This window comes from Salvelinus sp. IW2-2015, linkage group LG23 (genome assembly GCF_002910315.2).
Source record: "Salvelinus sp. IW2-2015 linkage group LG23, ASM291031v2, whole genome shotgun sequence".
Taxonomy (NCBI): domain Eukaryota; kingdom Metazoa; phylum Chordata; class Actinopteri; order Salmoniformes; family Salmonidae; genus Salvelinus; species Salvelinus sp. IW2-2015.
The window spans coordinates 7,729,794-7,741,971 of NC_036863.1; the positions used below are offsets into that span (position 1 = coordinate 7,729,794).

The following is a 12,178-nucleotide window of genomic DNA, read 5'->3' on the forward strand; positions in this document are numbered from 1 at the left end:
GCCCCACCCTCATTAACATACACTACCGTTCAAAAGTTTGGGGTCACTTAGAAATGTCCTTGTTTTTGAAAGAAAAGCAAATTTTTTGTCCATTAAAATAACATCAAATTGATGCGACTCCGGGACGTTGGCCTTCTAGGCAGAGTTCCTCTTTCCAGTGTCTGTGTTCTTTTGCCCATCTTAATATTTTATTTTTATTGACCAGTCTGAGATATGGCTTTTTCTTTGCAACTCTGCTTAGCAGGCCAGCATCCCAAAGTCGCCTCTTCACTGTTGACGATGAGATTGGTGTTTTGCGGGTACTATTTAATGAAGCTGCCAGTCAGGACTTGTGAGGCGTCTGTTTCTCAAACTAGACACTCTAATGTACATGTCCTCTTGCTCAGTTGTGTACCAGGACCTCCCACTCCTCTTTCTATTCTGGTTAGAGCCAGTTTGCTCTGTTCTGTGAAGGGAGTAGTGCACAGATCTGTACGAGATCTTCAGTTTCTTGGCAATTTCTCTCATGGAATAGCCTTCATTTCTAAGAACAAGAATAGACTGACGAGTTTCAAAAGAAAGTTCTTTGTTTCTGGCCATTTTGAGCCTGTAATCGAACCAACAAATGCTGATACTCAACTAATCTAAAGAAGGACAGTTTTATTGCTTCTTTAATCAGCACAAATTTTCAGCTGTGTTAACATAATTGCAAAAGTGTTTTCTAATGATCAATTAGTCCTTTTAAAAGGATACACTTGGATTAGCTAACACAATGTGCCATTGGAACACAGGAGTGATGGTTGCTGATAATGGGCCTCTGTACGCCTATGTAGATATTCCATTAAAAATCATCCGTTTCCAGCTACAATAGTCATGTACAACATTAACAATGTCTACACTGTATTTCTGATCAATTTGATGTTTCTGAGTGACCCCAAACTTTTGAATGGTAGTGTATATACGTATCAACGAATTGGTGATGGCACTAGAAGTCTGCAGCACCCGGCCTCACCCTACTAGAATCTGAAGTCAAATGTCTACTGTTTGCTGATAATTTGGTGCTTCTGTCACCAACCAAGGAGCACCTACAGCAGCACCTAGACCTTCTGCAAAGATTCTGTCAGACCTGGGCCCTGACAGTAAATCTCAGTAAGACAAAAATGATGGTGTTCCAAAAAAACTCCAGTTGCCAGGACCACGAATACAAATTCCATCTAGACACTGTTGCCCTAGAGCACACAAAAAATGATACATACCTTGGCCTAAACATCAGCGCCACAGGTAACTTCCACAAAGCTGTCAACGATCTGAGAGACAAGGCAAGATGGGCATTCTATGCCATCAAAAGGAACATAAAATTTGACATACCAATTTGGATCTGGCTAAAAATACTTGAATCAGTTATAGAACCCATTGCACGTTATGGTTGTGAGGTCTGGGGTCTGCTCACTAACCAATAATTCACAACATGGGGCAAACACCAAATTGAGACTCTGCATGCAGAATTCTGCAAAAATATCCTCTGTGTACAATGTAAAACACCAAATAATGCAAGCCGATACCCGCTAATGATCAAAATCCAGAAAAGAGCCGTTAAATTCTATAACCACCTAAAAGGAAGCCTTCCAGAAGGACAACCATCTCTGCAGCACTCCACCAAATCAGGCCTTTATGGTAGAGCGGCCAGACGGAAGCCACTCCTCAGTAAAAGGCACATGACAGCCCGCTTGGAGTTTGCCAAAGGCACCTAACGATTCTGAATGCCAAGCGTCACGTCTGGAGAAAACCTGGCACCATCTCCACAATGAAGCATGGTGGTGGTAGCATCATGAGGTGGGGATGTTTTTCAGCGGCAGGGACTGGGAGACTAGTCAGGATAGAGGCAAAGATGAACGGAGAAAAGTACAGAGAGATCCTTGATGAAAACCTGCTCCAGAGTGCTCACGACCTCAGATTGGGGTGAAGGTTCACCTTCCAACAGGACAACGACCCAAAGCACACAACCAAGGCAATGCAGTAGTGGCTTCGGGACAAGTCTCTGAATGTCCTTGAGTAGCCCATCCAGAGCCCGGACTTGAATCCAATCGAACATCTCTGGAGACCTGAAAATAGCTGTGCAGCAACTCTCCCCATCCAACCTGCCAGAGCTTGAGAGGATCTGCAGAGAAGAATGGGAGAAACTCCCCAAATACAGGTGTGCCAAGCTTGTACCCAAGAAGAATCGATGCTGTAAATCGCTGGCAATGGTGCTTCAACAAAGTACTGAGTAAGGGGTCTGAATAGTTATGTAAATGTATTATTTCAGCAATTTTTTAAAATAAATTAGCAAACATTTTTAAAAACCTGTTTTTGCTTTGTCATTATAGGGTATTGTGTGTAAATTTATGAGGGGGAAAAACTATTTAATACATTTTAGAATAAGGCTGTAACGTAACAAAATGTGGAAAAAGTCAAGGTGTCTGAATACTTTCGAAAAGGCACTGTCATTTCAAAATGGTCTGAGAAGAACAACATTGGCAGGACAATTCAAACATAGCCAATATGCAGTGATAACGTATTGGGCCTATAGCTTACTGCACAAACCTCATTGCTACAGAACTGTTTTTAATTGGTTAATGTTGCATAGGCTTACGTGTTAAAAAAAATCTGAGCGGTAGATCTTGGCTTGAATTTAGACTCAGAACGTGATCTTGACTCAGAAAAGAGTTGCCTTAGAGCAACACTCAATCAATCTCCACGGGCATCTCCATCTCTCTGGATGAATTACCCAGCCCTCTCCCATCCCTCTCACAACACCAAAACTCTCACCCTAACAGATAGACACCAGCACTACATTACAACTCCCTTTCTACCCAGCTATAATACACCCACAAGTCCACACGCACACTCCTCATCCCTAGCTTCTCACTCATGTCTCTCCTCAGGCAGGATTCCTGTGCAATTAAGCCTTTTGTTCCCATCAATTATTAACAGCCTGCGCTGCAGCTAACCACTAACAACCGCTAACAGCGTCCCTCAGCACTGAGCATGGCTAATTATGCCCCTGCTGGATCCTCAAACTCCCAGAAGGGAAGACAGGCCAACCCTCTGCTCAGCGAAGCCCAGCAGGGAGCACCGAAGCTGGGTACGGAGGTTGGTAGTCGGCTTCCGTGGCGCTTTGTGGTGGTGGAAAGAAGCCAACATGGGGGTTATTTTCAGGGGGTCGGAGATGATGTGGGGTACAAAATCGAGGTTGTCCTTAGCCACAGATCTAGGATCAGATAACCTTACCTCCTTATATAAACGATTTATCACATTTTAAGGTATGACCCAGGTGCAGACAGTGTTGAAGAAACGAATGTTTATTCTTTAAACAGGGGTGGGAAAACTACAGGTCAAGCAGGCAGGGGTCAATGATCCAGAGAGGGTGTAAGGCACCGGAACAGCAGGCGGGCTCAGGGTCAGGTCAGGCAGAGGTCGGTAATCCAGAGTAGAGGCAAAGGTACAGGACGGCAGGCAGGCAGGAAAGGTCAAAACCAGGAAACTAGAAAACAGGGACTATAGCAAAGACAGGAGAAAGGGAAACCGCTGGTAGGTTTGAATGAACAAAAGGAACTGGCACAGACAGAAAACATAGGTATAGGTACCCAGGGGATAATGGGGAAGATGGGCAACACCTGGAGGTGGTTGGAGACAAGCACAAGGATAGGTGAAACAGATCAGGGCGTGACACCATTAGTGGGAAGGAAAAATATCTGACCCTACATCAGTGGTTAGGGGCTTCTATCCACTTCTACCCTCTCCTCATCCCAGGGACTGTGTGTAGAGGGACTAGGGTGAAGTTACCCCAAGAGGCATATGTTGGGTGAGTTTAGCATTTTCCCCACTAATGGTTAAGTTTAGGTATGGGGGATGGGAATACATACACATGGATTTAGTACTGTAGATATGTGGTAGTGGTGGATAAGGGGCCTGAGGGCACACAGTGTGTTGTGAAATCTGTGAATGTATTGTAATGTTTTAAAATTGTATAAACTGCCTTAATTTTGCACGACCCCAGGAAGAGTAGCTGCTGTTTTGGCAGCAGCTAATGGGGATCCATAATAAATACAAATACAAATCTGATCCTAGATCTGTACCTAAGTAAAATGTCACCCCAGAGCTTGTCCAGAAACCCCACAACAAGAGAGACGTGACAACAACCTACATTCTGTCTCTCACTTACCCCCCACTTTGACTCTGTGCACACATTCGCCTGACACTCCACAATGTTAACCCAACACAGCTAGGCGTGAAAACACACACACTGGAGGCTACACAAACACACACACACACACACACACACACACACACACACACACACACACACACACACACACACACACACACACACACACACACACACACACACACACACACACACACACACACACACACACACACACACAACACACAAACAACCCCTTATACCTGGCCCTGAGCTTATCTTTACACCTTTACACCTTACACCTGGCCTTATCTTTTATCCCACTACAGAGGGAGAATCAAGCACTGTTTAGTTAACAATCAGGCAGATGTGAGGTCTGGCCTTAGAGCAGGCTATCGGCAAAGGCTCAGCTTTGTACGTCCCAAATAGTACCCTTTGCCCTATAAGTGCACTAATTTCCACCAGAGCCCATAAGTGCTGGTCATAAGTAGTGCACTATATAGGGAATAGGGTATCATTTAGGATGCACCCTTTGTGTGAGGAGGAGATCAAATGGCAAAATCATTATTTCCTATGGATTGGCCTATACTTTGCTTAATGAATCCCTCTTTCATTGGAGAACTGCGCCCAATGATGAATTCGTAACATATCTAGGTAGGAAAGCATTTGAAGACAGAATGATAGTCAATCTTTTGCTTGGTGCATATATTTGTGCTCCAGAAATTACCTGTCAGTCAGTGGCGGCCGCTGATTGGCTGAATACCTGTGGGCGCGAGGTGTTTGGAGTTGTAAACAAAGAAGCATGACAGAAATATGAGGCCATTTTTTCGAACTACCGGTAGTTTCTTTGAGAATATATACACTGCTCAAAAAAATAAAGGGAACACTTAAACAACACAATTGTAACTCCAAGTCAATCACACTTCTGTGAAATCAAACTGTCCACTTAAAGCAACACTGATTGACAATAAATTTCACATGCTGTTGTGCAAATGGAATAGACAACAGGTGGAAATTATAGGCAATTGGCAAGACACCCCCAATAAAGGAGTGGTTCTTGCGTGGTGACCACAGACCACTTCTCAGTTCCTATGCTTCCTGGCTGATGTTTTGGTCACTTTTGAATGCTGTCGGTGCTTTCACTCTAGTGGTAGCATGAGACGGAGTCTACAACCCACACAAGTGCCTCAGGTAGTGCAGCTCATCCAGGATGGCACATCAATGCGAGCTGTGGCAAGAAGGTTTGCTGTGTCTGTCAGCGTCGTGTCCAGAGCATGGAGGCGCTACCAGGAGACAGGCCAGTACATCAGGAGACGTGGAGGAGGCCGTAGGAGGGCAACAACCCAGCAGCAGGACCGCTACCTCCGCCTTGTGGCAAGGAGGAGCAGGAGGAGCACTGCCAGAGCCCTGCAAAATGACCTCCAGCAGGCCACAAATGTGCATGTGTCTGCTCAAACGGTCAGAAACAGACTCCATGAGGGTGGTATGAGGGCCCGACGTCCACAGGTGGGGGTTGTGCTTACAGCCCAACACCGTGCAGGACGTTTGCATTTGCCAGAGAACACCAAGATTGGCAAATCGCCACTGGCGCCCTGTGCTCTTCACAGATGAAAGCAGGTTCAACACTGAGCACAGTGGACAGACGTGACAGACTCTGGAGACGCCGGGTGGAGAACGTTCTGCTGCCTGCAAAATTCTCCAGCATGACCGGTTTGGCGGTGGGTCAGTCATGGTGTGGGGTGGCATCTTTGTGGGGGCCGCACAGCCCTCCATGTGCTCACCAGAGGTAGCCTGACTGCCATTAGGTACCGAGATGAGATCCTCAGACCCCTTTGTAGACCATATGCTGACCACATGCACATTTGTGGCCTGCTGAGGGTCATTTTGCAGGCTACTGGCAGTGCTCCTCCTTGCACAAAGGCGGAGGTAGCGGTCCTGCTGCTGGGTTGTTGCCTCCGTACGGCCTCCTCCACGTCTCCTGATGTAGTTCGTTTTTCTTTAAGAAGCCCTCCTGTTCTCCACTCAATTACCTGTATTAACTGCACCTGTTTGAACTCATTACCTGTATAAAAGACAACCTGTCCACACACTCAATCAAACAGACTCCAACCTCTCCACAATGGCCAAGACCAGAGAGCTGTGTAAGGACATCAGGGATAAAATTGTAGACCTGCACAAGGCTGGGATGGGCTACAGGACAATAGGTAAGCAGCTTGGTGAGAAGGCAACAACTGTTGGCGCAATTATAGAAAATGGAAGAAGTTCAAGATGACGGTCAATCACCCTCGGTCTGGGGCTCCATGCAAGATTTCACCTCGTGGGGCATCAATGATCAGAGGAAGGTGAGGGATCAGCCCAGAACTACACGGCAGGAACCTGGTCAATGACACTGAAAAGAGAGCTGGGACCACAGTCTCAAAGAAAACCATTAGTAACACACTACGCCGTCATGGATTAAAATCCTGCAGCGCACGCAAGGTCCCCCTGCTCAAGCCAGCGCATGTCCAGGCCCGTCTGAAGTTGGCCAATGACCATCTGGATGATCCAGAGGAGAATGGGAGAAGGTCATGTGGTCTGATGAGAAAACAATACAGCTTTGGTGGCTAAACTCCACTCGCCGTGTTTGGAGGAAGAAGAAGGATGAGTACAACCCCAAGAACACCATCCCAACCGTGAAGCAGTGAGGTGGAAACATAATTCTTTGGGGATGCTTTTCTGCAAAGGGGACAGGACGACTGCACTGTATTGAGGGGAGGATGGATGGGGCCATGTATCGCGAGATCTTGGCCAACAACCTCCTTCCCTCAATAATAGCATTGAAGATGGGTCGTGGCTGGGTCTTCCAGCATGACAACGACCCGAAACACACAGCCAGGGCAACTAAGGAGTGGCTCCGTAAGAAGCATCTCAAGGTCCTGGAGTGGCCAGCCAGTCTCCAGACCTGAACCCAATAGAACATCTTTGGAGGGAGCTGAAAGTCCGTATTGCCCAGAGACAGCCCCGAAACCTGAAGGATCTGGAGAAGGTCTGTATGGAGGAGTGGGCCAAAATCGTATGATCTCTGTAATTGCAAACAAAGGTTTCTGTAACCAAATTATTAACTTCTGCTTTTCTGATGTATCAAATACTTATGTCATGCAATAAAATGCAAATGAATTACTTAAAAATCATACAATGTGATTTTCTGGATTTTAGATTCCGTCTCTCACAGTTGAAGTGTACCTATGATAAAAAATGACAGACCTCTACATGCTTTGTAAGTAGGAAAACCTGCAAAATCGGCAGTGTATCAAATACTTGTTCTCCCCACTGTATACTACCATTCAAAAGTTTGGGGTCACTCAGAAATATCCTTGTTTTTGAAAGAAAATCCCATTTTTTGTCCATTAAAATAACATCAGATTGATCAGAAATACAGTGTAGACATTGTTAATCTTGTAAATGACTATTGTAGCTGGAAACGGAAGATTTTTAATGGAATATCTACATAGGTGCCCATTATCAGCAACATTCACTCCTGTGTTCCAATGGCATGTTGTGTTAGCTAATCCAAGTGTATCCTTTTAAAAAGGCTAATTGATCATTAGAAAACACTTTTGTTATGTTTTTATGTTAGCACAGCTGAAAACATGTGCTGATTAAAGAAGCAATAAAACTGTCCTTCTTTAGATTAGTTGAGTATCAGCATTTGTTGGTTCGATTACAGGCTCAAAATGGCCAGAAACAAAGAACTTTCTTTTGAAACTCGTCAGTCTATTCTTCTTCTGAGAAATGAAGGCTATTCCAACCGAGAAACTGCCAAGAAACTGCCAAGAAACTGAAGATCTCGTACAACGCTGTGTACTACTCCCTTCACAGAACAGCACAAACTGGCTCTAACCAGAATAGAAAGAGGAGTGGGAGGCCCTGGTGCACAACTGAGCAAGAGGACATGTACATTAGAGTGTCTAGTTTGAGAAACAGACGCCTCACAAGTCCTGACTGGCAGCTTCATTAAACAGTACCCGCAAAACACCAGTCTCAACGTCCTCAGTGAAGAGGCGACTTTGGGATGCTGGCCTTCTAGGCACAACCCGTGACTGTGTCAACGTGCATGTGCCCGGCCTGCCATAGGAGTTTCTAGACTGGAGTCGCTAGAGCATGATGGGACAAGGACCAACAATTACCTTCAATTGAATATCAATCAGTAAACTGCATGGCCCTATCTTTATTTTATGTAAAAATAGTCATATAAAATCATTAGATAGTCATATTGGCTAGTCCACATAATTAACATTGAGGGTATTGACACATAATGTTCAAAACCCACGAAGACGATCCAAAACAATATTTTAACCATTAACGCCTAACCAAATTGTCCACAAGGTTATCAATGTGTCACAACACAAGAGCAATGGCCCAACTGTAGGCCTATCAATATCCATTTAACCCGAGGCCATTGTTCACACATTGGCCTGAAGCGACAGAGAGAGAGCGAGAGAAAGGCCACTCACTTATATCTATCACCGATTTAAAGTGAGCTCTTTATAGGGGTCGTGTGCATGTCATGCGCATTGTTTTTCAGTCTAGGTAGCCTAATAAATGGAGAGCAGCCAGGCTAGACTACCGTTTAGTTTAGGATGCATTTACATACAGTTTCTCGCTTGATGCTGGAGGCAAAGATGTAGCCGGATTAATTATGGATCCCTTAAGCGCGAATCCCGCTCGAATCCCGTTAGCGGGATTGATTTGACAACATCCAGTGAAATTGTAGCGCGCCAAATCCAAACTACAGAAATATCAATATTCAACCTTCACAAAAATATAAATGTAATACATCAAACTAAAGCTTCAATTCTTGTTAATCCAGCCGCTGTGTCAGATTTCAAAAAGGCCTTAAGGCGAAAGCAAACCATGCGATTATCTGAGGACAGCGCCCCGCATACAAACACATTAAAATAATTTTTCAACTAGGCAGGTGCGACACAAAAGTCAGAAATAGCCATATAATAAATGCCTTACCTTTGAAGATCTTCTTTTTGCAATCTCAAATGTCTCAGTGACACAATGAATGGCTGTTTTGTTCGATAAATTCCATGTCTTTTTTATTATCGCCACAAATTTTCAAGTTTAATTTGCGGCGTTTGATTCAGAAATACACCGGTTCCAACTCGCCCAACATGACTAAAAGTATCTAATAAATTACCTGTAAACTTGGTCCAAACATTGAAAAAAAAAAAATCCTAATCCAACCTCAGGTATCCTAAAAGTAAATAAAAGATCAAATTTAAGACGGAATAAACTGTTTCTAATACCGGATAAAAACAACGTGAAGTGTGCTCCAGTTCACGTGCAACAAAATACTAAAGCCCTTCAGAGTGACACCTACAAAGAACAGCCCTACTTCTTCATTTTTAAAAAGAAAAACATCTAACAATTTCTAAAGACTGTTGACATCTAGTGGAAGCCATAGGAACTGCAATCTGGGCCCCAATAAATCAGGTCTCCCATAGAAACCTATTGGAAAACACAGTGACCCCCCCCCCCCCCCCCCCCCCCCCCCCCCCGGATGGATTGTGCTCGGCGTTTTCGCCTGCCAATCAGTTCTGTATAACTCACAGACATTATTCTAACAGTTTTAGAAACTTCAGAGTGTTTTCTATCCAAATCTAACTATATGCATATCCTAGCTTCTGGGCCTGAGTAGCAGGCAGTTTACTTTGGGCACGCTTTTCATCCGGACGTGAAAATACTGCCCCCTATCCCAGAGAGGTTAATTAATTGTTAAACTAGATAGTTAATTGCCGGCGGAAGTAAATGTATTTACCATAAAATATATGGATCAATATTTTCGTAGCAAATGTGCAAGGCCATGCATGTCCAGGTTATCCCCACATCACCAATTTCATCCATAGTGAAAATAATACTTGATGCAAAATTACAAAAAAATGTCATTACCTAGGACCTTACTTAGGTTGCCAATGCTGTTGTAATCTCTGTGTTATGAAGATCACCTAATACCATGATGAGGAGATAGCAACACTAGCATCAAGCGCAGCGCTTGGCCATTGAACAAATGTCTGTTCAAATATTTTAAATGAGAGGGTATCCATTTAACTATAAATATAATTTTGGGGGTTTTACGCATATTATGCTACTCAAACCTAATTAAGGCTACTTCAATTAAGGATATAGCACTCCAACCACATCGCACCCCAGGTATTCTCTTCAAAAATGCAGCCAAGGGATAGCATGTAATATTCCAAGATAAATAATCAAATAAATAAATAGGAATAGTAAAACACAATAAAAGATATGGAGATGTTATTCATCATATTATTATTAGCCTACTGAGTGGAAAAATAATTGACAGATGCCCCAAATAATGGTGGAAACTACCACAATACAGCAACTATAGGCCTACACAAAACTCCAGGATCGACATGGTGGTGGGCACGGTCCGACCTTTTCAGAACAACGGATTATTTATCACTAACTCGATATAGACAATATATGATATGCTGATATACTTTTATTTTTTCGAAACAGCGTCAAGGGACAATGGAATGAAAAACCCAAGCACCGAAGTTTGCCTTAAATGGTCACGCGCGCTCCGGTCACACAGTATGGGGCTGTCTGGTCCACATTTCGGATGGTACCGTTATTCGGCACAGATCCACTCTATATAGGTTAGCTATATAGGATAGATTTATAATTTCATGGCCGTCATTCCAAGAGCATTAAACGCGTAACAAATCCCCGTCTACAGCTTTCCATAAACGCGCAGTAATACCAAATTATAGAAATGTACAACTATAGGCTAAATGACCGTTACTTACGATCAAATATGTAACTTATGCATTTTAAGTACAATAATACGAAAGTCGTCTTACCGTATGGCGCCTATAACTAAAGTCGTCTGACGCACAGTTGGTTGTCTCCGGAACGGGCCGGGCCGGCTGGACATCGCCCCATGCCGGGAGTCCTGGGACAGAGTCCCCGAGGGAGAGGGCACTGAGCACCAGGCATTCCTGCCTCTGTTTCAGCAGCTCCAACTCACACAGGCCGGCCAAACTCGCCTCAAGGCGCTCCTTATTCCGACTGCGCTCCGCTGTCATTGGGAAAGAAAACGCTCGGTACATCGTTCTCCCTCGCTCTGAGAGTGGCTGAGTGCATACACTTCGGCTCTGCTTTGATCGTTTCTCAGCCGTTGGCCGTTCCTTCCTACTAGTATCCAAGTGAGGCTAAATTGTCTGCATATTTAATTTCAAAGTGACTTTACTCTTTGGTTTTGATATACATGTTTTAAAGCGAAGTAGCGACAGTAAACTATGCATACAGCTGCGAACCATTGTATGCAGAACCGAACCCATACCTACTGTTCGCTCAATGATGTTGCTGGATTCCAATTCCGTAGCTGTCAATTGTAAATTAGCATGCCCGGGTTTTTCCAGAGGGTCCATTGGTTACCCAGAACCCATAATAGTTCATATTCATAAGGTATTCTGCTCTTCAAGATGTGATTGGACAACGAGCTCTCCTTTGTATTCCTAAACGCGCAAGGTCACATTCACCCAGCCAGTTCAGTGAATTAATCTTTCATTAATGCCTAAAAGTTGACACCAAAGGATCGTGAAGTGTTGATCAAGTTCTACCTGCCTTTCATGAAAATCCAATCACCTTCTCTGGCTACCTCGCCTATAAACCCATTGTTGTCAGTGAAAACGAAATCAGTGATATCGTACGACTAGTAGCAAGGGAGACCGACGGTTCTATACGCTATTTATACTTGAAACAAATAACAAAGGTTGGTTGCAAAGTTCACTGATAAGTAGGCTACTGGAGACCTACTGCCTGCCTGTAGATTGTGTACATTACAGCCTAACAGGGGGAAGGCGCCATCTGGTGGCCACATGCATCTTTTTTCTTTTTTCTCCTCTCACACGCACGCATGCCCACCCTCTTTTTGGTATGAACTATAGGTCTATGCAATACCCCGCCTAGAGTACAGTGTAGCATCTCAATAGTCCTACA

General features: G+C 44.2%; 1 protein-coding gene across 2 annotated transcripts in view; it reads right to left on the reverse strand.

The window, feature by feature from the left end:
* The window catches only part of LOC111950851 (dapper homolog 3), a 38,867-nt gene extending 26,944 nt beyond the window's left edge, over nt 1-11,923 (reverse strand). The window contains exon 1 of one of the 2 annotated variants that reach the window (XM_070434346.1): nt 11,524-11,923. In XM_070434346.1, coding sequence (XP_070290447.1) covers nt 11,524-11,607 — 84 coding nt within the window. In that variant the 5' untranslated portion in view covers nt 11,608-11,923. Of the gene's footprint in view, nt 1-11,037 lie in introns of both variants that reach the window. The other variant, XM_023968762.2, reaches the window with a different exon arrangement.
* Between the last annotated feature and the right edge of the window lie 255 nt (nt 11,924-12,178).